We start from the raw sequence: 21,791 nt of genomic DNA, 5'->3' as shown, positions 1-21,791 counted from the left end.
TACATTTACTTCTATAGGCTCCATATCTAAGGCTGTCCTGGCCATGCAGATTCAACTCTTGCTGTCTTAGTATAGTAGTTGAGAGAAAATGCTCAACATACTGTGAATCTTATAATTCATGTGAAAATATAAGGAAATATTAATTAACATTTACTCATGAGTGCAAATCCAAGTATGAGCCAGTGATACATGGTGTAAAAATCTGTGGTCTGCTACAGAAAAGATATCTCATTCCATAAATGTCACCTTATTTATTCTGCCAATACATTTTTGTCAATGAAGTTGTGAGCTACTTATCAAACTTTGACTGCCATCTAGTGGATACACCAGCAGGGCTCTGAAGGCATATGAAACACAACGAAGTCCTCACAAACCCGAAATATCTCTGGTGGCTCCTATGAGATTTGCAGATCTGCGTTGACAACATGTATATTCATTTTCACTGTTTTTCATTAACATAAAGCCTAGTTGTTGTAACAGAGTTGTAACACTCTTCTGGACAAATGTATTAAGTTAAGGTTGTCCCATAAAACTGGAGGCCACAATACAATGACAGATTGACAGGCTGATTTAACAGATTAGGACTTTAATTTAATTTACCGGTGAGGAAAGAATGCATTTCTGAAGATTTTTTAAGCCTTTACCAACCTGACAAGACCACTAGCATTCAAAGTAGGACAGCAGAGCATTGTCAGAGATTTCATGGCGACAAGAATAACGAGGGCCTCCATTATACTTTTTAATTTAGTTTGAAAGATTGGATCTGCTCTAGGCCTACCAAAAGCAAATTCCATCATCAGTTGTGTGGTAGCCTAGTTCTAGAGTTATTTATTGTCTTACTAGTAGCCTATAGAGTAGAGTAGTATGCAGGTATAGCCTACCTTGGGTCTCTTGCAGCCTGGGCCCAGGGGGTCTGTTCAGAAATCCATCCCATGTTTTTTCCTCATTAAAATCCCGTTTGAAAATTACAAATGATGAAAAATGGATTATCATTAGTCCAATTTCATCGCAGTCTCCCCTAGTTTTGCTATGACAAAAAAAAAAAGAAAAAGTTTTTGAGGGAGAAAACACAAGATATCATTTAACAGCAACAGATTCATTACATTAAACTGCACACAATTTACAAATAATAAGTAGGCTATTTTACAACTGCCCCAATGTTTTCTCAGTGTCATGTCCTGCCTCTTCTACGGATAGGCCTACTACGACACATAGCCTAACAAGTGCCCTTTCAGAGAGAGTGAAATAATTTTCATTGTGGGAAGATGAGTTAAAAAAAAAAGTCGACTCTGTCACCCAAAAATATCCCAGCAAAATAAGTTATCATGATGAAACAAAAGCATGTCTAAAATTGCATTACAGACAGAGCACAGTTATGGCTGGCCTAGGCTATGTTAAAAAAAATAAGTCAATTCTGTCACACCACCATAGTCCTGAAACTGATATTAAAAATGACTTCGAGAAATTGGGGTAGGAGTTTGTGAAAACATCCTCGTTCACAACCTGCACACCGCAGCCAGGGGTCTCTCTTTACTTCAGATAACGGTACGCTTGGCTTGAGAAGCCCCTGGTTGTTTTTCTATGCTGCCCTCTGCTGTATTGCCTAAAATATCGCGAGAGTTACGAAGTCCCAGAAGAGAGAAGACAGGAGTAGGCTATGCTTCTCCTTCCGCATTTTCCCGGATTCTTCCTCAGTGTTCTCTTTTTACCGTGTATTCTTTCGCACGTTTCTGCCCTCCCCTCTCCCATCCAACTGAAAGGGTGGAAATAAAATTACTTTCCAACAAACGCTAGTGTAGCTAGTAGTAAGCTGCTTCGTCCACATGCATTGGAGTCCTGGGCCCCGGCGTACCGGCTCCAGCCATGTCGGCGAGGAATGCAGTGGTGAGCGACGGTGACAGAGCATCAGAAAAACAGTCAGGTAATTTACTACATACGGCGAAACTGATATCTTTTGGGGAAAGATTTAATGGGGTTTTTAATTTGTGTACTGCGAGGATGTCTCATGTTAGCGCCGTGCGGCCAAGTGCGGGGCTGTTGGTGTTTTTCAGTGGGTACATTAGTTGTACTCCGCGTTCTCATCGAAACTAGGTCAGTAGTTCAGTAGAGCAAACTCTGCAGCTAAGTTCTTCTCAAATAGTCAAACCCGTAAGGGTACAATTATTGGCAACTCCATTGATGATCCATTATGGGTATGCCTAACCAATTCATAAATGGTCATTTCAATTGATTTTAAACGTTATGTCAGCCAAGAATGCGGGGAGATAATCATTTATTAGCCAGCTGAGGCCTTTCCAGAAACTCGAGTTTACGGAATTGTGGCTAGCTTGCGTTGCGTCCTTTGCTAACATAGACCGTCTAATTTTTGAAAAGATGCTAGTACTACAGTGTGAGCAAACTCGTATACCATTGTTGACGTGTCTTCATCGTAACCCATTCACAAATCGTTAGTTTCAATGCCTTGACTGTTTGTAATAAGCTGGTGAAGCCAGGTATCCTACTCTGCAGTTATCTAACATCATGTCGCCGAATAATATGTGAAAAACAAACCGTTGCCATCGTAGTAACAATAGCCGAACTGAAGGATGTGACAGCTGAAAAACAGTGTTGCATCATGGTTCAGTGTATATCAAGCCTATGACCGTGGTGAGTCAAAATCAGTAGCTAGAGAATGTTGTTATCTATTCACTATTTCCTCTCTGTAGTAAAGTGTGCCATTGGCTATATTAACTGTTAATGCAACATACTCACAACACAGGATAAATGGTCTCGTTTTCAATAACATAAACAACTTGTAATTTGCTGTTGGATGTAGATGAGAGCTAGCTGACCTTGGGCAACTAAATAGTGTAGAATGTGTGCCTGACGTTATCCGTTTAGGCTACCCAAATGGCAAAACGCTATTATGCTACCATACGGAACGTGTTTATGTTTATAATGTCTATTTGTTTTTTTTCTTTGAGTGTGTGTGTGTGTAACCTATATGCATTTAACGTCATGTGCTGGTAATCTTTTGTGTTGGTGACTTATTTTGATGAATAAAGCCGTTATTGCAGTGTGATCGTTATGTAAGGTAAAATGTAGGTCAAACAGCGAAACATTGGGCCACTGGTGTAACGCAGGCTCTCTTCCTCCTCAGGTCGTCGCCTTTCACCAAGATGTCTGTTAATTTCACCGAAGATAAATTGAACATACTTTGTGCGTGCTGCGCCTGTTATTGTGTATCCAAATGTATTTTGTCGGCTGAAACGTTCGAAGGAACAAAGTAGCTCGTGGATAGTGTGTCAAGTTATGTGTGACGATTCGAAAACACTGTTCCCGTATTCATCTTGGTTGTGGCGATGTTTTTGTAATTTACTCAAATATTTGCAGTGAAACTGTAATAATTCGGATGAATTGTTTTTGACAAATATGTGGACTGCGAAATATAGCCTGTAGCCTACATAGTGACCCGCATTGTATAGTCTTGAATCTTGGACTAACTGTCCCCTTCCTTCAAAGAAAATAACACACTTTCCTTTTACACTCATTCCTAAGTTAAGCACAAGAATGGGCTGCTGTAGTGCTCTTCGGATGGTGCGAGGTCTTGACCACACCAGGGAGGAAATCTGCACTGTCTTGTAAGGACACTGTCCTGTAAAGACACTGTCGTATTCACCTGGAACTGATGGCTTGAAAGAGACCATCACAAGGCATGTTATCAATTTTGTATTCCACATGGAGGTGGCTCTCTTACCAAAACAATGCAATCTGGTTACAATCTGCTACAATCAAAATGATTATGATTTTGGAAGTAGGTCAACCCATTTGAATTTTTTTTTTTCTGGTATATTTTCTGTACATATTACAGTTTGTCGTCTGACAAACCTGACAGACAGTGCTGTTACGTGCAATTACAGCACCCATGTAGCAGTGCTTCACCAACATATAGTTACGATATACCATATATTCCACACACAGAGAACAGAAGGGCACCTCCTCATCTAACTATGAGGTAGATGGCAAATGACCTGATGAACCCCAACATTTGGTGTGTTCCTTTAAGTTCAGCTCTTAGATTTATGCTAGAAGTTTCACCTTGACCTTGGCTTTCCGACCCCTTTGGTGACGAGGATTTCTTGCTTCATAGGAATTTTCTCAGGGGAGCTTAAGAACACACCACTGGCACATCTTTGTTCACACTGCAGGAAATGGCGTGACCTTTCTTCCATTCAGAATTGTTTTCTGGATTAGTAGATACATGCCCAACTCTATTTAAACTGTTGTCAATACTTTAAAATGTATATCTTGTATGTGTGACTGACTTCCCATAACTGGAGTTGTTCAGTTATACCCCAGTTGACCATTTTTTTAGTACACTGTTACTGTGTGCTGGCAAGATTTATAGGTTTTTTTTCTAACTCAATTGAGACAGTGGTGTGAAAATCAACACACCACCCAGGTGTCAATGTTGTTTGCAGGAAATTGACACTGAAAAAAACAAAAACATATTTGTTAATCCAGGCATGATGAATGATTTGTGGTAAGGAGTCATCAATGTGTGTCTTGAAATAATAGAGCAGTTCACCAAGTGTAATATGCAATCTGAAGTGTTTGTTTGAGCTACCATTATCATCAAAGAGACTTACTTTTTTTTAATCAGAGAATCAATCCCTTAGTTTTTACACTTCTGGATTTGTTGCGATATATTTGGACTTTATTGTGGAACGCTGTTTTACACACACGGAAGCGGAAAGGTGGATTGATGTGACCCTCCAATTTTACCACCTATGAGGGTACCGTAATTTCCCGACTATTAGCCGCGGTTTATACATTGATTTAGCAAAATTTCTTCAGCTATGAGGTTGATACAGGGGGGTAGTTAATATGGTGTTAATATGGTTTTGTTTATTTTAACTTGCATAAAACACTGTCCTGCGGCTTACACAATGTGGCTTATATGCGGGAAATTACTGTAGTCATAGAGGCGAAACATGTGGTTCCGGCACAAATGTAAATGCGTCAAGGCCTGCGTCATGGGGGGAATCTGGGCAGGCGTTTTGACGACGCTACTGTACATGTCCAACCCACCTGGGAGATTTGTAATCTGACTGATCGAAAGGCGCAACAGCAGACACAGCACAGTACAACAACCTTTAAATCCAGTCATTTAAAGGGATATTCCGCCATTTTTGGAAATACGCTCATTTTCCACCTCCCCTCGAGCAAAACAATCGATATGTACCTTGTTCCCGTTCATCCAGCCATTCTGTGAGTCTGGCGATACAACTTTTAGCTTCAGCCTAGCATAGATCATTGAATCGGATTAGACCATTAGCTTCTCGCCTGCTAGCTTCATGTTTAAGAGTGACTAAGATTTCTGGTAATTTTCCCATTTAAAACATGTCTCCTCTCAAGTTAGAAAGTGCAATAAGACCAACTGAAAATGAAACCTGGCGTTTTTCTAGGCTGATTTGACATGGAACTACACTCTCATCTGGCGTAATAATCAAGGCAACTTGCAAACGTACCATAGGCGCAGTGATATCTTACGCAGCATCTGAAAATAGTCCCCATAGACAACAAGCAGTAGTAGTGCCAGTAGCTGCAAGTTGCCTTGATTATTACGCCAGATGAGAGTGTAGTTCCATGTCAAATCAGCCTAGAAAAACGCCAGGTTTCATTTTCAGTTGGTCTTATTGCACTTTCTAACTTGAGTGGAGACACGTTTTAAATGGGAAAATTACCAGAAGTCTTAGTCACTTTTAAACATGAAGCTAGCAGGCGAGAAGCTAATGGTCTAATCCGATTCAATGGTCTATGCTAGGCTGAAGCTAAAAGTTGTATCGCCAGACTCACAGAATGGCTGGATGAACGGGAACAAGGTAAATATCAATTGTTTTGCTCGAGGGAAGGTGGAAAATGAGCGTATTTCCAAAAATGGCGGAATATCCCTTTAATAACTCCTGCTAGAGCGGTTGCCTCTAGGTTGGAATGCATCGGGGGGCAATATATCCTAAAATCCAGTGATAAAATAAAGCATGAACTCCCTGGAGCGTCCGTCTTAGCAAAAATACCTCTCACATGTTTGCTTTTTCTGTTCTGTCAAACCCAAATATGTGTATGCATCACCTTTTGGGATTATATACAGCCAAACTAAACAATGAGTGGGATGTCTGATCACAGATATATGAGTCTGAAGTGTGATGACCACCTTGCCAGAAATGTAATCATAATAGATAACCTTTTGTAGCATTCCAAACATTACTGCTACTTTGCATGCTACTTGCAGGCTTGTGTTCTGTGTTGGACTGTGCTCAAAATGTATCATTTTATATCAAGCAGGACATTAACGTCTAAACATCCATTAATATGCCAAGTTATGTTACGTGCAAGACAACAACAAAGACCCCCCCCTGCACACTCTACAGTATAAACTACATAACATCAGCACATTAGCAAAATTTCAGTTTAACAAACAAACTTTCTAGATAGCAACGGGCAATGCTTACTTTGACAGGAAACAGGCAAACACAGCTAAACTTAGTGACGCTGAACTGTTACCTTTTTGGTCTACTGCATGTTATCCAGTTATCCATAGTTAAGTCCTCCATTATTTCAGTCATGCATTCTTGTCAATGTGAACTAGTTAGCGATCGTGAGCCTGGCCGTATTCTACCATCACACAGATCTGACAGCATTCAACATTCTCTCAAAAAACACTTTGTATGTTGGAGCTGGCAAACCAAAACTTGCGATTGTAACCAGAAGGCTTAATCCTTACAAACTGTCATAGCATGATGATGCACAGTTTTTAGCAGCCATAAGAAAAGCATTTTTAGATGAATGGCCAACATATCTATAGCCTACAACTGACTCCGGGAATAGCAATGTTACAATCCTTCACTAACGTATCCCACAACTTTATTGTCATTAACAGGCTACATGGCAATTTAAAAACACATTGAAGAGGATATCTGTTAATTGTATCACTTTATTTTCAGTTGTCAAAAAAAGTGATGGTTAGTGATGGTAAAATGCTCAGCTAAACTGATGCATGTCAAAGATGTTGTTTTGAGAATCATGCACAGGTATGACAGTGGCTTCATTAATTACTCTACACATCCAGTGTGGCACGTGACGTTTCAATTTGCTGTTTGATCTAATTTTTCATTATGTAAAAATTCAGACTGGCAAAAAGGCACCAATTTTTCACCTACTTTTACATTACATTAATACACAGGATTAGGTGTTAACATCCCTTGTGCCAAAATCCAAGGTAAAAACATATTAAGAAGCCCCTGTCCAAAATTTACTTAAAGAAGCAAGCTAATCACGGTCAACCAATGGTCACAAACGCAAGACAAATGGCCAATCTCACAGCAGTATACAGTATATAGCATGTCATCAGAGAGAGATTAATCATGAATATAGCATCTGTTGGGTAACAGAGCACCAGTGAAATGCCACTGAGCTGTACGCGTGATGTGAACCACATGTCTTGTAGCTGCTGTCAGTGCTGACTGCTGGTCACCTGAGTTCAGTAGCCACCATGAATAAGATTAGGAGGGATGGGGAGGGAGGAGCTGAATGAATGACTGAATGACTGAATGAATGAATGAGTGAATGAGTGAGTGAGTCAAGTCACATTTATTGATACAGTGCATGTTTGTATGCAAAAATGAGTGCAACCTAAAGTGCTCAAAGTTTGTGTGTCTTCTCAGGGTCTCGGCACCCCCCCTGTCCGCAAAGTCTAATAATCTACCAAACAGATCTTTACTCGAGATCCCAGGATTAAAAATCAGGCTGTGGTTGATCTGTTAATGGTTATTTAGGTCACTGGGTCTGTGGAACAGGGTTAAAAATAGGAGCCGCACTCAGCTCGGCAAGCCTCGTCATCGTGCGCTGAGCTCCTTTCGCGCACGCACCCTTTTTGTGTAACGCACCCGAAACGCAGGCCGGCGCGGGAGAGCTGGACCTGGAGGTGTCACTCTGCTGGACGGCCTGGCCAGTGGGGAGTGTGTGTGTGTGTGTGTGCCAGGCGAGATTAGGTCATGAGGCGTCTCCAGCTGTTGGCCCACACCCAGCCCCCTCCCTGAATGAAGGATCTCATATTCTGGGTCTGAATCTACCAACATGGACCTTTTTCTAAAGTAGCATTATCATAATTAATAGGATTCAAGCTAGCAGCAGTGTTGGGGGATGTTGTGTACAGTCTGACCCAGGACTAAACCCTTTGATGTGCGGAGTTGAGTATCCATGAAAGCGTAAATCAGGCCAGCTGTGCTGCGGATTATGATAGAATATGAGCAGTCTTTATGAAGCATGTTCTTTAGATTTAATTCTGGTTTTTGCAATTGATCGGAGCTTGGGACAGATACCTACTGTATGCTCGTTACTGCTCGCCCCAAACGAAAGGTCAGTGGATTAAGAAGCCTCATTTAATCCAGGTTACTGGATTAATACACCTCAGTTAATTAGGGCTGCAGGAAATTAATCGATTAGTGGTCAACTATTAAATTAGTCGACAGCTATTTTGGTAATGGGTTCATTTGTTCCATTTTGCCAAAGAAAACTCCTGAAAATTCCCTGATTACATTCTCTTAAACTTGAATATTTTCAGCTTTGCTTACTCTTCTGTTGCCTTTAGTATGTAGACAAAACAAGGGATTTAACGACACAATCTTGGGCTTTGGGAAAGTTTATATATCTGGAATAAGAAGAACACACCTACATAAGGTGTGGTGTTCTTATTCCATTCCATTCCAGTTTCATGGGAAAGATGTTAATTGTTTGGAGCTATTGAGTCTATAAATGCTTCCTCTGAAATAAACAGCTAGGCCTATACAAGCGCTAGACTACTGACTTGCTTTTTGCTCACCATGGCCTTTTAAGGTCACAGATGTTGAAATCTCTCCCTTTCTACAACTGCATCTGTTTGTAGACCTCAGACCCCCTAGGCTGTCCTTCAGAGGCTGCCTAGAAACCAAATTGCTGTAGGGCTTCAATTATGTCTCCCTTTCCTGTACTGTCCTGGTGCACATACAGAAAGACTAAACTTCCCCATTTCGCTAACACGGTGGTTTATTTGGCCTCTGGCCTCATTAGACTCCATTTTGACACATCTAGATATGAGCAGACCTGTTTATACGGATGTTCTGGTCTAACAGGCATCCTTAACGGCAAAGCATTTTTTTAAGTATTGCATCATAATATTTTGACTTCAGTTTTTTTTACACAGTGTTGTTGGCTTGAAGGCATTTAACCGTATTTACGTTTGTTTCTCTGTCTGTTTGGCCACACAGGGGATGTGCTGGGGGAGGAACTCCAGAGCAATTCTCTCTCCATGTCGGGCCTGATGACCCCTAGCTCTGCTGCTGCTATGGCCTCTGGCGTCGACATGCCCAGGAAGCGCAAGGGCAGCATGGACAACCAGTAAGTCTGAGGGTTCGTTGGGTTCGTAGGGTTCGTAAGTCCACCAGTTGATGAGGCTAGGATTGCCAGTATTGGCTTCGTCAAGACTGTTTTTACATTGGATATTGTGAAGGTGTGTGCGTGCGCGTATGTCTTGTGTGTCCATGTTCATGTCCGTATCTCGGCAGTAGCATAAATATATCTTTTTTGTTTCCAGGGAAACTAAATCTGCAATGCATGTGGACGAGGACACGGAGGAGGACCAAGACAGGTAGAGACTCCAGCTGGTGCACACGCACCGACATGCCTCACAGCGCTCGCGCTCTCTTCTCGCACCATCTCGTGTTTGAGCCGTGTGATCTTTTCCTCTCTTCCAGGTCGGAGGGGGACGACCAGCATGCCAAGATCAAGTGCTTCAGGTACTAACTCTGATTATTTGCATACACCCAGTAAACACTACATGGTTTATATTAATACGATAGACTGATGGGCATGTTTGTATGTGTACAGATACAGTACAACTGAAAACATCAAAGCACACATTTCTTATTTGAGCATACGCTGTCGTTTCTAGCACCCCTCCACACCAGGCGGAGGGACGTTGTTCTGAACCCCCTTTTCTGAACCCCCTTTTCTCCATCCTCAGGGAGCCGCACAGTCAGATCGAGAAGCGTCGGAGGGACAAGATGAACAACCTGATAGACGAGCTGTCGGGCATGATCCCCTCCTGCAACCCCATGGCGCGCAAGCTGGACAAGCTGACCGTGCTGCGTCTGGCCGTCCAGCACCTCAAATCTCTCAAAGGTGAGCGCCACGCAGCTAACGCGAGACACGCTCGAAAAATCTGTGTGTAGATGCAAGGATGTATTCTAGCTTTTTGTATTTGGTCGATGTGCTGGAAAGTAATTGCGTGTTTGCTTTGTAACAATAGATGTCCCTCGAGTGTATGAGTGCTTCAGATCACCTAAAGAATGTGAGGAATGCCTTGCTCATAGATGCCTTTCTGCATGAATGTAAAGCTGAACTCATGAAGTCAGTGTGTCAAAGAGCCTTCACATCAACAGATGAACTGCGTACTCTGCTCGAGTGTTGCCAGACCTTGATCTGTTTAAGTGGCTTTTGAGCCGTCCACCAGAAACGGTTATTTCAGTCACTTATATTTTGCGAACCTCCAGGTACCACTAGTTCCTTTGCGGAAGCCAATTACAAGCCTTCATTCTTGCCTGATGACGAGCTCAAGCACCTTGTTCTCAGGGTAAGGACTTTGGATCAGTTGAAATGACAGATTAAAGCAGTAGGTTAAGAGGTTGGTGATCAGTCATTAAAGGATGATGTCACGTCTCCAGGGTAGTGGCACACATGTATTTTATTCTCTCCATGATGTACAGTATCTGTCTTTAACAGAGGATTTTTTAAATGAATGAAAGCATGCAGACTTGCCTTTGTAGTCTTGCACAGTCTCTTGATTTGTCCGTTTGCGCGCTTAACCTTCCCATAATCCTCCTCTTCATGGCCAGGCTGCTGACGGCTTCCTCTTCGTGGTCGGCTGTGACCGTGGAAAAATAGTCTTTGTCTCCGAGTCTGTTTCAAAGACCCTGAATTACAGTCGGGTAAGTGACCATTGCCAATCAAGTACTGTGTGAGCCGATACAATTTGAATGTTTGTGTTAAAGTCTTGAAGCAGAGAGGGAGAAGGTAGAAGCGTCGGACATCTCTCAGACTAGAGAGATGGTTAATTTGAAAAGTGTCCTGTCTTTCTGTGCTGTCTCTCAGGCGGAGTTGATTGGACAGAGTCTGTTTGACTACATTCACCCAAAGGACATTGGGAAGGTGAAGGAGCAGCTGTCCGCCTCTGAGCTGTACCCTCGCGAGAGACTCATCGATGCCAAAAGTAAACACTGCAGTGCATCTACTCCTGATGTTTTGTGTTTTTTGTGTGTGTGTTTTGTGGCTGCTACAAGTTGGTATGTTTTTGGGGACATGTCTTTTTTTGTTTTTGTTTGTGTTGTGTGCATTGTGTGTGTGTGTGTGTGTGTGTGTGTGTGTGTGTGGTGTGTAAGAGTGTCCTAACCGTGGCCCTGTGCTCCTCCCTCAGCGGGGCTGCAGGTGCAGGCAGACCTGTGTGTGTGTGTGTGTGTGTGTGTGTGTGTGTGTGTGTGTGTGTGTGTGTGTGTGTGTGTGTGTGTGTGTGTGTGTGTGTGTGTGTGTGTGTGTGTGTGTGTGTGTGTGTGTGTGTGTGTGTGTGTGTGTGTGTGTGTGTGTGTGTGTGTGTGTGTGTGTGTGTGTGTGTGTGTGTGTGTGTGTGTGTGTGTGTAAGAGTGTCCTAACCGTGGCCCTGTGCTCCTCCCTCAGCGGGGCTGCAGGTGCAGGCGGACCTACCTGTGGGGGCGGCGCGCTTCTGCTCAGGGGCGCGGCGCTCCTTCTTCTGCAGGATGAAGTACAACCGCATCACGGTCAAGGTGGAGGAGAAGGACTTCCCCTCCGGCTCCTCCAAAAAGAAAGGTGAGGCCTGCTGGCCTGCTGGCCTACTGGCAGAGTGGGGAAACCGGTCCAGTAAGCGGCCAGTTCCTCAGATTGCTGCTTTTGTCTACCACAGCAGCAGAGTTACTTTAAAAAAAAAAAAAAAAAAAAAGCATGTGGAGATTTTCATTTCATCAAATCTCACATGCTTATCTCCAACGGGCCTGCCTGTTGTAAATGGGGTAAAAGCAGTTCGTACATTTGGTCAAAGTTTTCATTCTGGCACCAAAAGCCAAACATGTATATCATTGCAAGCCAGTGGGAGCGACAGGTATGTAGGGAACTAATTCTTATAACACCCTAGACACACCTTTAAAAGCCCCTACAAACTTGCATTTTTTTAAATGTCATTTTAAATAGCACAGGCTGAAATGCCTTTCTGTCACTCATCTATCTAAATGTTGCATGAAGCCACAAAATCATACCCCACTGTTCAACAGTATGACTGAAAAAAAGTCCTCCTTGAGGTTGTTTCCTGGCATAGCCATTTTAAGTGCTGGATTGGCCTGTAAATGCCTGGTTCTCTCTTGACTCTGGCTAATTTAAAATACCCCATTTGGCAGTGATTTGTGTGTACACACAGCTCCAAAAGCGTACAGTTGGCACAGTACAATATTTTGATTTCATGCAGTTTTGTGCACTCTGTTGCTGAGAACCACAGCGATATCATACGTGCGTGTGTGTCACAGAATCCCAGAGATACTGCACCGTCCACTGCACGGGCTACATGCGCACGTGGCCCATGAGCCAGCTGGAGCTGGAGGAGCCGGAGGTGGACAAAGAGAGCTCCCATTTCAGCTGCCTGGTGGCGGTGGGCCGCGTGCACCCCCACTCCACGCCGCAGCTCAACGGCGAGGTCAAGGTCAAGCCCACCGAGTTCATCACGCGCTGCGCCATGGACGGCAAGTTCACCTACGTGGATCAACGGTACGAACTCTTGAATTTCCCCTTGGGGATCAATAAAGTATCTATCTATCTAACTCGACACCGCCAGAGCCTCGCATCAGAAGTGACGCACGTTTGGGGACCGACATGAGTCACGCGAGCTCATTAAGAGGTCACGTTACCGTGTCGGTGTTGTCAGGGGAGACACATTTTGCTCAAAGCCAGAGGGACGTACAGTAGGGCGTCTTGCGCAGTCTGGTGTCTCAGAGCGCAGAGTTATTATTGACTAAACGCTAGTGTAGCAGATGGGGCCGATAAACTAGATTTAGCATTGTGGATGCCTGGCTCATCCTTAGGATATTAAAGATACACACATCAAGCTGTTATTCGCCGTATGTTGCATATACAGTACACACACTAGAATATCTTTATGTATAACTTCTGTAATGGATACTCTATGTTTAAATTTGTGTGTGAGTCCTGGGTGTTCAAGGCCTTAAGCACTGAGCGGTTTGGGTCTGTTTCTGTGAGTCGATTCATATGAGTCATATCTTTCACCCAGCAGCGGAGATAAGAGACAGCATGACATTTCAGAAACACACACACACACACACACACACATTGTACCTGCACTTCACTGCACACTCTCTGTTCACAGTCCCATCTGGTGCCCTTTGTACACAAATGAGTGTCAACAAACAGTCACCCTCCATTCACACTGACCAACTGCCATCGCACATGGCCACCACATGCTGAACCACATGCGCTCACACTCCCAGTAGCCTAGTCTAGTGCTCAGGAAATATCAGATTATGTTTAAGGTTGTTTCAGTTGCAAAGGCTAGCTCATAACACTTTTGCAGGAGTGATATCAGACTCCTGAGTGACTTTGTAGGATATATCGGTACAGCTGGTGTCTTGTGTGGTCCTAGATAGTCTAATCTAAAGCATGTGTGCGGTGAAAATGAGTACTAGTCCTGTGACTAGAAAGTATTTAAATTAGAAAGCTGACTTGAAGAGACACACTGTTTCAGAAATAGTAATGTCGTAAGTAGTAGGACTTTTGGCCCTACTTTAAGTAAGCTGTTTGTGGGGCACATGTGACTTGAAGTGAAAGTTGCAGGTTTAAGTCTCTCTCTCTCTCTCTCTCTCTCTCTCTCTCTCTCTCTCTCTCTCTCTCTCTCTCTCTCAGAGCTACCACTGTTCTGGGCTATCTTCCTCAGGAGCTACTGGGAACATCATGCTATGAGTACTTCCATCAAGATGACCTGCCCCACTTGGCGGAGAGGCATCGAAAAGGTAGGGTCCATAACAATCCTTTCTGGAAAAAAGAATGTAAACGTTGTCCTCCTCTGACCCAACCAGAGTGGGATTTATTACGTCAAAACATACCATGACAAGACACTACATGAAGACACAACAAAGTCCAAATCAAGAAAAGACATGCCACGCCACGCGTACAAACAACACTAGAAAAAACATACAGCCGTAACACATAACATAGCACCGTAACCAAAGATTATACACACGCGGAGCAACATATTTCATCAGGAGACACTTCTAGGAACCTGGATTGCACAAGGGGGCGGGTCAGAATCCCCCTATATGCAGACCAGAGGCAGCTACTGCTCCATTCAAGTCTATGTGCCTCTTATTACAGACAGGATCCCATTTCACGGCCATAGACATGAACTATGAGGAGCCATCTTGCTCCGCCTTTATATAATCTTTGCCCTAACTCTGCCATATTGAACACAAACCACAGAGAAAATCTAATCACAAATCTAAGAAATTGTTTTCTTTTACCTTCCACAGTTCTAAGGACTAAAGAGAAGATTGAGACAAATTGCTACAAGTTCAAAACAAAATATGGCTCTTTTGTCACCTTACAAAGTCAGTGGTTTAGTTTTATAAATCCCTGGACCAAAGAAGTAGAGTACATCGTATCTACAAATACTGTCATATCGTAAGTACAACTTTTTTTTGTTCTGTGTTTTCACGTTAATGCTTGTGCTAATGTTAGCGCTAAATTGTGATGTGCAAAGTCTCAAAGTGCGCCGGAGGTTCCACTGCCCTGTGCTCTCCCTTCTCTCTGACAGTGGGAAGAGCAGTGCCAGTGGGTCAGGGGACCGGTCTGGACAGCCAACCAACTCCAGGACCTCTGAGGGTGAGTGCACTCAGAATGACCCTGTGCTGTTCATTACATTACATGACATGACATTACATGACATTTAGCAGACACTTTTTGTCCAAAGTGACTGTATTGTCCCTGGAGCAACTTTGGGGGTTTTGCCTTGCTCAAGGGCACAACGGTGGAAGCTGGGAATTGAACCAACAACATTCAGGCTACTACAAGCTAGCCCAGCTCCTTAACCACTACACTACCACCACCACCCCATGTTAATTAATTAATGAATTCACTGCTTCATCATGGGACTATCGCCCCCAGTGGATTGGATCAGGTTGAACGCAGCAGTTTGTCTGTTTCAGATGACTCTAAGAAGACTCTGCCCATCATCCCAGGCATCTGCACCACTCCAGGGACCATGATCTATGCCGGGAGCATCGGGACCCAGATCGCCAACGAGCTGCTAGACTTCAACAGGTTAGGAGTCACTGCAACAAGAACAAAACCCCTTTGTTCAGAACATTTAGTTCAGAGTGCCACATTGTAAAGATATACAGTATGCAAGTAAATGTAAAGCAGTAAAAATGCCAAATCATCTGAGACAGATCACACTGGCCTTTGCAGTGCTAAACAGAAGGAAATGGAATAATTCTCAGAATGTTGACAAGTAAAAAGTTCCTCCATCCTTACTGTACATGTGCTCACATCATCACAGAGCCACTGTTCCACTACATTGCTACTTTTAGTGTTGTTTTCTTTGCACGTTTGTGGTGACGGTGGTGTATCGTTCTCCAGGATGAACTCCTCGCCGTCCAGTGGGAACGCAAGCCCTTTCAGTATGCTGCAGGATAAATCCCCACTGGCCAGTAGTCAAGCCAGCAGCAACGTGAGTGTGTGTGTTGTGTTGTGTTGTGTTGTGTGTGTGTTGTGTTGTGTGTGTTGTGTTGTGTGTGTTGTGTGTGTGTGTTGTGTGTGTTGTGTGTTTTGTGTGTGTTGTGTGTGTTGTGTGTGTGTGTGTGTGTGTGTGTGTGTGTGTGTGTGTGTGTGTGTGTGTGTGTGTGTGTGTGTGTGTGTGTGTGTGTGTGTGTGTGTGTGTTGTGTGTGTGTGTGTGTGTATGAGCACGCACATGTTCTCATGTGCTCTAGCAGTCAGCTCTGTTACTGTTGTGTGTGAGTGAGTGTGTGTGTGTGTGTGTGTGTGAGAGAGAGTGATATGACTGGTTGTGTTGTGTGAGTCACAGATGCAGAATGGCGAGGTGGCAGACATGGAGGTCGCAGGCAAGTCCAGCACTGAGGACGAGACGAGAAACGCGCCGTTCAGTGGCGACTCGCTCATGGGTAAGAACTTTATTCACGTGCGCCTCACAAACACGTACTGTATCTCATTTAGACCACTCTGATGTCCTGACTCGCTCATGGGTAAGAACTTTATTCACGTGCGCCTCACAAACACGCATCTCATTTAGACCACTCTGATGTCCTGACTCATTTCCAAACCAACAAGTCCTCAGCACTACCGTAATTTCTTGACTATTAGCCGCGGCTTACACGTTGCAAAATGTCTTCCGCTGTGAGGTTAGTACAGGAGGGCAGTTAATATGGTGTTGATATGTTTTTTTTTCTTTTAACTTGCATAAAACACTGTCCTGCGGCTTATACACAATGCAGCTTATATGCGGGAAGTCACTGTATCTATGGCATGCCAGAAATCCACCTTATGTGTAACACAAATGACCTTTGACCCCTTTGTCTGTCCGCTCCAGAGGGCAACCCCCAGCTGGATTTGGATGGGGTCGGGGTGGCGGGCCTCGGGAGCCTGAGCAGCGACGAGGCGGCCATGGCGGTCATCATGAGCCTGCTGGAGACGGACGCCAACCTGGGCGAGGCCATGGACTTCGACGACATGCACTGGTCCCTGTGACGTCCTGCCACCAAGCTCCATTTTTCAAAAAACAAAAAACAAACAAACAAAAAAAAAACAATCGTTCTTTTTCACTTTTTAAGGAAAGACTTAAACTCCCCATTCACAAAGCATCAGGTGTCCCCCTGAATATTCTCTATTTGTTGTGTTTTTTTACATACAGTATATATATAAATATATATATATATATATCTACGCATAATTTATTGGGTTTTTAATTTCCCTTCTGGACAAACTGCCCCACTGTGGTGACCAGAGACTGAAGCCCAGTGATATCCCCCCCATGGCTGTGGTGGTAGTCCTGCTTCTGGGACACAGAGTGGTGATGAACTTGTTACCGCTTGGACTTCCTGCCTGGATCAGGAGGCATGGGACATAAGGCAGTGCCTGATGGGATACTGGAGGACCTTACGCTACCCGCCTTTACCAGACTGTTTAGCAGTACTCTCTGCTTGATGTCAGAGGTTGTTCAGCTGGTTCCTAAAGAGACATTGAGTTTCGGTTTTCCTCTGGTAAGAGGAGTAGTCTACACTTGAAGCATGGATGTGATCAAGCGAAAATGCGCTGAATGGTATACTATTTTGGAAGGTTCCTACTTCCTTAAGGGACAGCAAGGGAATATTGTGTGTTTATTGCAACTTAAAGTGCAAGGGGCAACTGTTTGTGTGTATGTTTGCGTGTGTGTGTGTGTGTGTGTGTGTGTGTGTGTGTGTGTGTCGTAATGACAGAATTTGTGGCCATAGAGATTGGAGCGACTGCATTCATTTCTGTTATCAAGTATTTGAACCATACAGGATCTGTTCACATTTTATTAAGGAACATTTATAAATGTAGATAATATATCAATGCTGTGATTTCAATATGGCCCTTAAACAAAATGAGTACAGACCAAACGCCGATGCAAATATTAATATACAGTAGTATATGACAACATTTCTCTTACCTCCACCCACTATTCAAAGGAATGAATGATTTGAATGAATGAAGGAATGAATGCGTTTATAACTGCCCCCGTATTTCTGTCCACTACACTTGAATTTAGTTTGATGGTAAACTCGGTCCAGGGCCTTCCCCTAATGCCACAGACACCTCGCCTGCCCTCCAGCCACGCCGCTGGTCCCCAGCCAGAGAGGACAACCCCCCGAGCACTGGCCGCAGCAGAGACCCGCGAGGACGAGGACGCTAGCTACAGTACGCTGTCGAAGAACAATCAACGGAGGACATGTTTTTAGCTTTCTTTCTGACACAGTCATTCCAGCTGAGGTCACTTCTCAGGGAGCAATGCAGTGGGGGAACCCCCCCGAGACCCCTATACCTCCAGGCATACACCCCCCCCCCCCCCCCCCCTCCCCAAACACACACGAGGTCGGACACTTGCGCTAAACCACACCTGTCAGCCATGTGGGCGTCCCGCTGCTTATGCTACGTGTTGCGTCGTCACCCGCTTACATCTCTGCTGCTGCTGCTGGTGAGCTCGTCATCAGTGATGGATGAGGAAGGAACAAACGGATGTCTGCTTTTGGTCCCGTGAGAAGGCTGTTCAGCTGCTGGGGTGATGACTGCTAATCACCCCTCTGCTCCCCCCCACCCCCACCCCCACCCCCACCCCTACCATACGTATCTTCTTATGCACTGAGGGATTGGGCTCCGTGAGCAGGCTAATGTGATGGGGGTGGTCCACGGTGGAGACGGCCAAGGCAAAGCTATGCAGTTTATATTCCTTAGTAGCTCAGAAACTGTCTCTGTTTTCCATGCTTGCCCTTTTGGTCCCCGGCACTAGAGCAGAAGACGTATTTTACAGAGGCGTTAAGAGTGCTGAAAACACTCGGCCACATGACTCTCTTTTTATACCTTTTTCTGTGTGAATTGCGAAATGTATTATGTGAACAATGAATATTAGGACACTGTCAAAAACGTTTTTTTCCCCACGGTAAAACAATATTCCATTGGAAGATTAAGGAATCTCCATGTGGACTGAGTTCAGAGCGGGGAATGTCTGGACTGCGTATGTGATCATTGTTGTGCTAAGGGACAAACCAAAGGTACTGTACTGTACGCGAGGGCATTTCACAAAGTCACATACAGTGCACCTCGAGTTTCCATGCCCTCCACAATGACTAGTTTTAAACTAAGTTGTTGGACAACCGTATAAATGACAGCGGGAGTTGGTCGTGTCTGGACCCACATGCGTGTAGCGTGCTTGGGTTGAGAACTTAATGCAAAGAAGGAACAAACTAGACCCACCCTGAACCTTGCTGTGTGACTCTGGCATGCCTAGTGGTATTTCTGCACAAACACAAGCGCTGTCCACCAATTTTTTGCGACTGCTTACTGAGGTCACAGGAGACCAGGTGAAGGCCTGACCACACAACCCCCCCACCACCCAAAATGGAGACCCCGACTGAATGGGAGGACTGTATGATATTGGCTGCCTGGCAGTAGACAGGGCTCAACAGGCAGAGCTGTGTGAGACCTCAGAGGTCGTCGTCACAAAGGTCACTCACGCATCAGGTCCTGGTGGGGGCTGGGGCTTGACCAGAAGGCTCCCACAGCCTTAACCCCAGCGACGGCTCACCACCCAAGACAATAAAGCACTGACTTGTGATGCATGTGCCATAAAAACAGGCTGGTCCTACACAAGGCAAAAAGAAGTGACAGGATTTGTTTTTATTCGGGTCTTTAAAAAATATATTATACATTTTTCATTTTGTTATTGTTTAGTTTTTTTTTAATCACTGTACTGTACATTTTGATGCTTTGTATGTATGTGTGTTTAGTGTGTGTGTGTGTGTGTGTGTGTGTGGCTTTTTCCCAGAATAATTCTTGAGTCTGACCACCGATGACTGTTTCCAGTATGTGTGCATCTACTGCTCCATAGGCCTCCAGTCAGGGACACCATGCAGACATTGAGTACTGTACTGTAAATGGGTTAGACATGCAGACCTGGCCATAGTTACCCGTCAGCTGTAATGTCCAGCATAGTTATTTAGTCCCCTCCCGTTTCTGTTCTTTTAGCTTTCTTTTCCCTGCAATCAGCATGCCGCCTTCCGTACATCCTTGCTTTTGTAGATTTTTTTTTTCCAAAAAGGTCTTGGTTTTTACTTTCAACATCTGTTGGGTCATAGGATAAAAGTTTGTTTGCCTTATGGAACATGCTGGGCTTTTCTTACATATGTGTGTGTGTCTGTGTGTGCGTGTGCGTGTGTGTGTGTGTTTAGTGCAGGATGTTTTGGATCTGCAGTAGTGGCTTGTTATGTCGCGGTGGTCGAGCACTCGGTGGCTAGTAGCTCGGAGCATTTCACTGGGATCTTCGCATCAGTGACTTTAATATTTCTTTGCTCCTGGAATTTCTTGAGAACTTGGCGGGAAAGTCTCGACTGGTCATAGCTCGGCCTGCCACGGACTGCAGTTGTCGCACACAGGATGGCTAGATGGACATCTTGTCTTGTGTAACAAGACACACAAGGGGCCCACCTAATGCCAATGGTAATTCCTTACCTTTTTGTGTATTTGTTTTAATGTCATTTTTGTTGTTGTCGTTGTTGTTGTTGTTGCTGGGTTTACTATGAAGCGCCATTGCTGCTGCTGTCAACACAGCTGATCTGGTGGCACAGGGCCCATGTCTCTCCAAGCTGTCATGTACAAAGATTCTTAAATAAACATTAGTTTCCTGTATCTTGTCTCTGGTCAATGAGGCGCTTTCACTCACATACACACACACACACACACACCAGGGCCCATGCTGATGCAGAGTGTGTGACTCTGTAAATGGGCTGGTTGTTATATAAACATTATGGGGTGAAGCTGCTGACATTTGTCTGAAGCTCAGTTTCCATCTGGAAAAAAAAACCTTTGAAAGGAAAATTGAGGTTAATGTTCTCCCATCAAGTTTTGAATGTGGTGGTCAAAAACACCATTAATATTAGTTGGGCATGTCATAAATGTGCTGCTATTTACATTCTTAAACATCTGGGTAAAACGAACCTCAGTGCCCTATATCCTCGTATATCATTTTCCTTACAGTGGCTTGCAAAAGCATTTTATTGAGAACACTTGAGCTGTAGTGTGTTTATAGGCTAAAAGCTACATTTATTTGTCTGCTAAAATAAGGGAAAAAAATGAATAAACCCCCATAATTCCTTTAGCATAAGTATTCAACTTCTCGACATCAACTCATTGATGGAGAAACCTAATGCTGCAGTAAATCCTTTGAAATAAGACTGTACCCGCATTGTACATTTTTTTGCAGTGTTTCCTCTTCTTCTTTTCAAAACAATCTACAGTATATCGAGGATGATGGAGTGGTGTTCAGATGTACCACAGATTCTCAGTATGAATTTGATCAGGTCTTTCATTGAGCTATGCAGTGTTAACTTCAATGTCTTTCAAATAGTGTTTCAGATTGTCTTACTGATAATCCCTTTCCCAAGTCTTTTGAACAACAAACTGCAAAAGGTTTTCTTGTGATCATGTAGAATCTATTTCTGTATCATTTGTAGAATCCTCCTTTCAAATCCAGAAAGTTTCCCAGTTTCTGCTGACCATACTGTACCTGCATCATGATTTCATGATTGAGGCAATGTTATTTTATGCCGCATCTAGAGTTGTTTTTACAGATGGCTCTTAAGATTGTGGACTCACAATCTGCACCACAATCCAGATTTTGTCCATTTTGGGGTGTTAACGGTTAGATTGGTGGTCCTAGAATATCTTCGTTGGATGCTTGGTTTGGGGGACAACTGTTGAAATGTATGAGAGATGTTATGCTGAATGGGATATCACTTTTTTTTCAAAGTTTCTCTTTCACTCTAACACTTTTAATCACCTTGTCTCTTAATTGTCTCTTGAATGATATTTTGCCATCTAGCCAACCCTAAGAGATGTCTATGTCCAGAGGGAGAAATCTTTTAACCACTTATTATATTCAAGTAAGTGGCTCTTAAGT

The 21,791-nt window shown here is 43.8% G+C and overlaps 1 protein-coding gene across 2 annotated transcripts; it reads left to right on the top strand.

The window, feature by feature from the left end:
• The first annotated feature begins 1,595 nt into the window (after positions 1-1,595).
• On the top strand, positions 1,596-20,515 carry bmal2 (basic helix-loop-helix ARNT like 2). 2 transcript variants are annotated; one of them, XM_062546984.1, is made up of 18 exons: positions 1,596-1,921; positions 3,538-3,692; positions 9,285-9,414; positions 9,611-9,664; positions 9,771-9,812; positions 10,040-10,197; positions 10,569-10,648; positions 10,911-11,003; positions 11,167-11,284; positions 11,746-11,895; positions 12,603-12,840; positions 13,990-14,096; positions 14,613-14,763; positions 14,897-14,964; positions 15,288-15,402; positions 15,721-15,811; positions 16,167-16,263; positions 16,689-20,515. In XM_062546984.1, exons 3-18 carry the CDS (start codon positions 9,326-9,328, stop codon positions 16,844-16,846), a joined length of 1,809 nt encoding a protein of 602 aa, XP_062402968.1. In that variant the 5' UTR covers positions 1,596-1,921; positions 3,538-3,692; positions 9,285-9,325; the 3' UTR covers positions 16,847-20,515. The 2 variants fall into 2 exon arrangements, with proteins under 2 accessions (XP_062402968.1, XP_062402966.1); XM_062546982.1 differs by lacking the exon at positions 3,538-3,692.
• Positions 20,516-21,791: the final 1,276 nt, after the last annotated feature.

The sequence above is a fragment of the Sardina pilchardus genome, chromosome 10, assembly GCF_963854185.1.
Source record: "Sardina pilchardus chromosome 10, fSarPil1.1, whole genome shotgun sequence".
Classification (NCBI taxonomy): Eukaryota; Metazoa; Chordata; class Actinopteri; order Clupeiformes; family Clupeidae; genus Sardina; species Sardina pilchardus.
This window is presented reverse-complemented; position numbering and strand designations above follow the sequence as displayed.

What these genes read in the sequence shown, in the direction of transcription:
- bmal2 (XM_062546982.1), top strand. Translation starts at nt 1,864, where the DNA reads ATGTCGGCGAGGAATGCAGTGGTGAGCGACGGTGACAGAGCATCAGAA. An exon ending in TCAAGCACCTTGTTCTCAGG is followed by an intron (nt 10,649 to 10,910) that starts GTAAGGACTTTG and finishes CTTCATGGCCAG; the next exon opens with GCTGCTGACGGCTTCCTCTT. An exon ending in TTCACCTACGTGGATCAACG is followed by an intron (nt 12,841 to 13,989) that starts GTACGAACTCTT and finishes TCTCTCTCTCAG; the next exon opens with AGCTACCACTGTTCTGGGCT.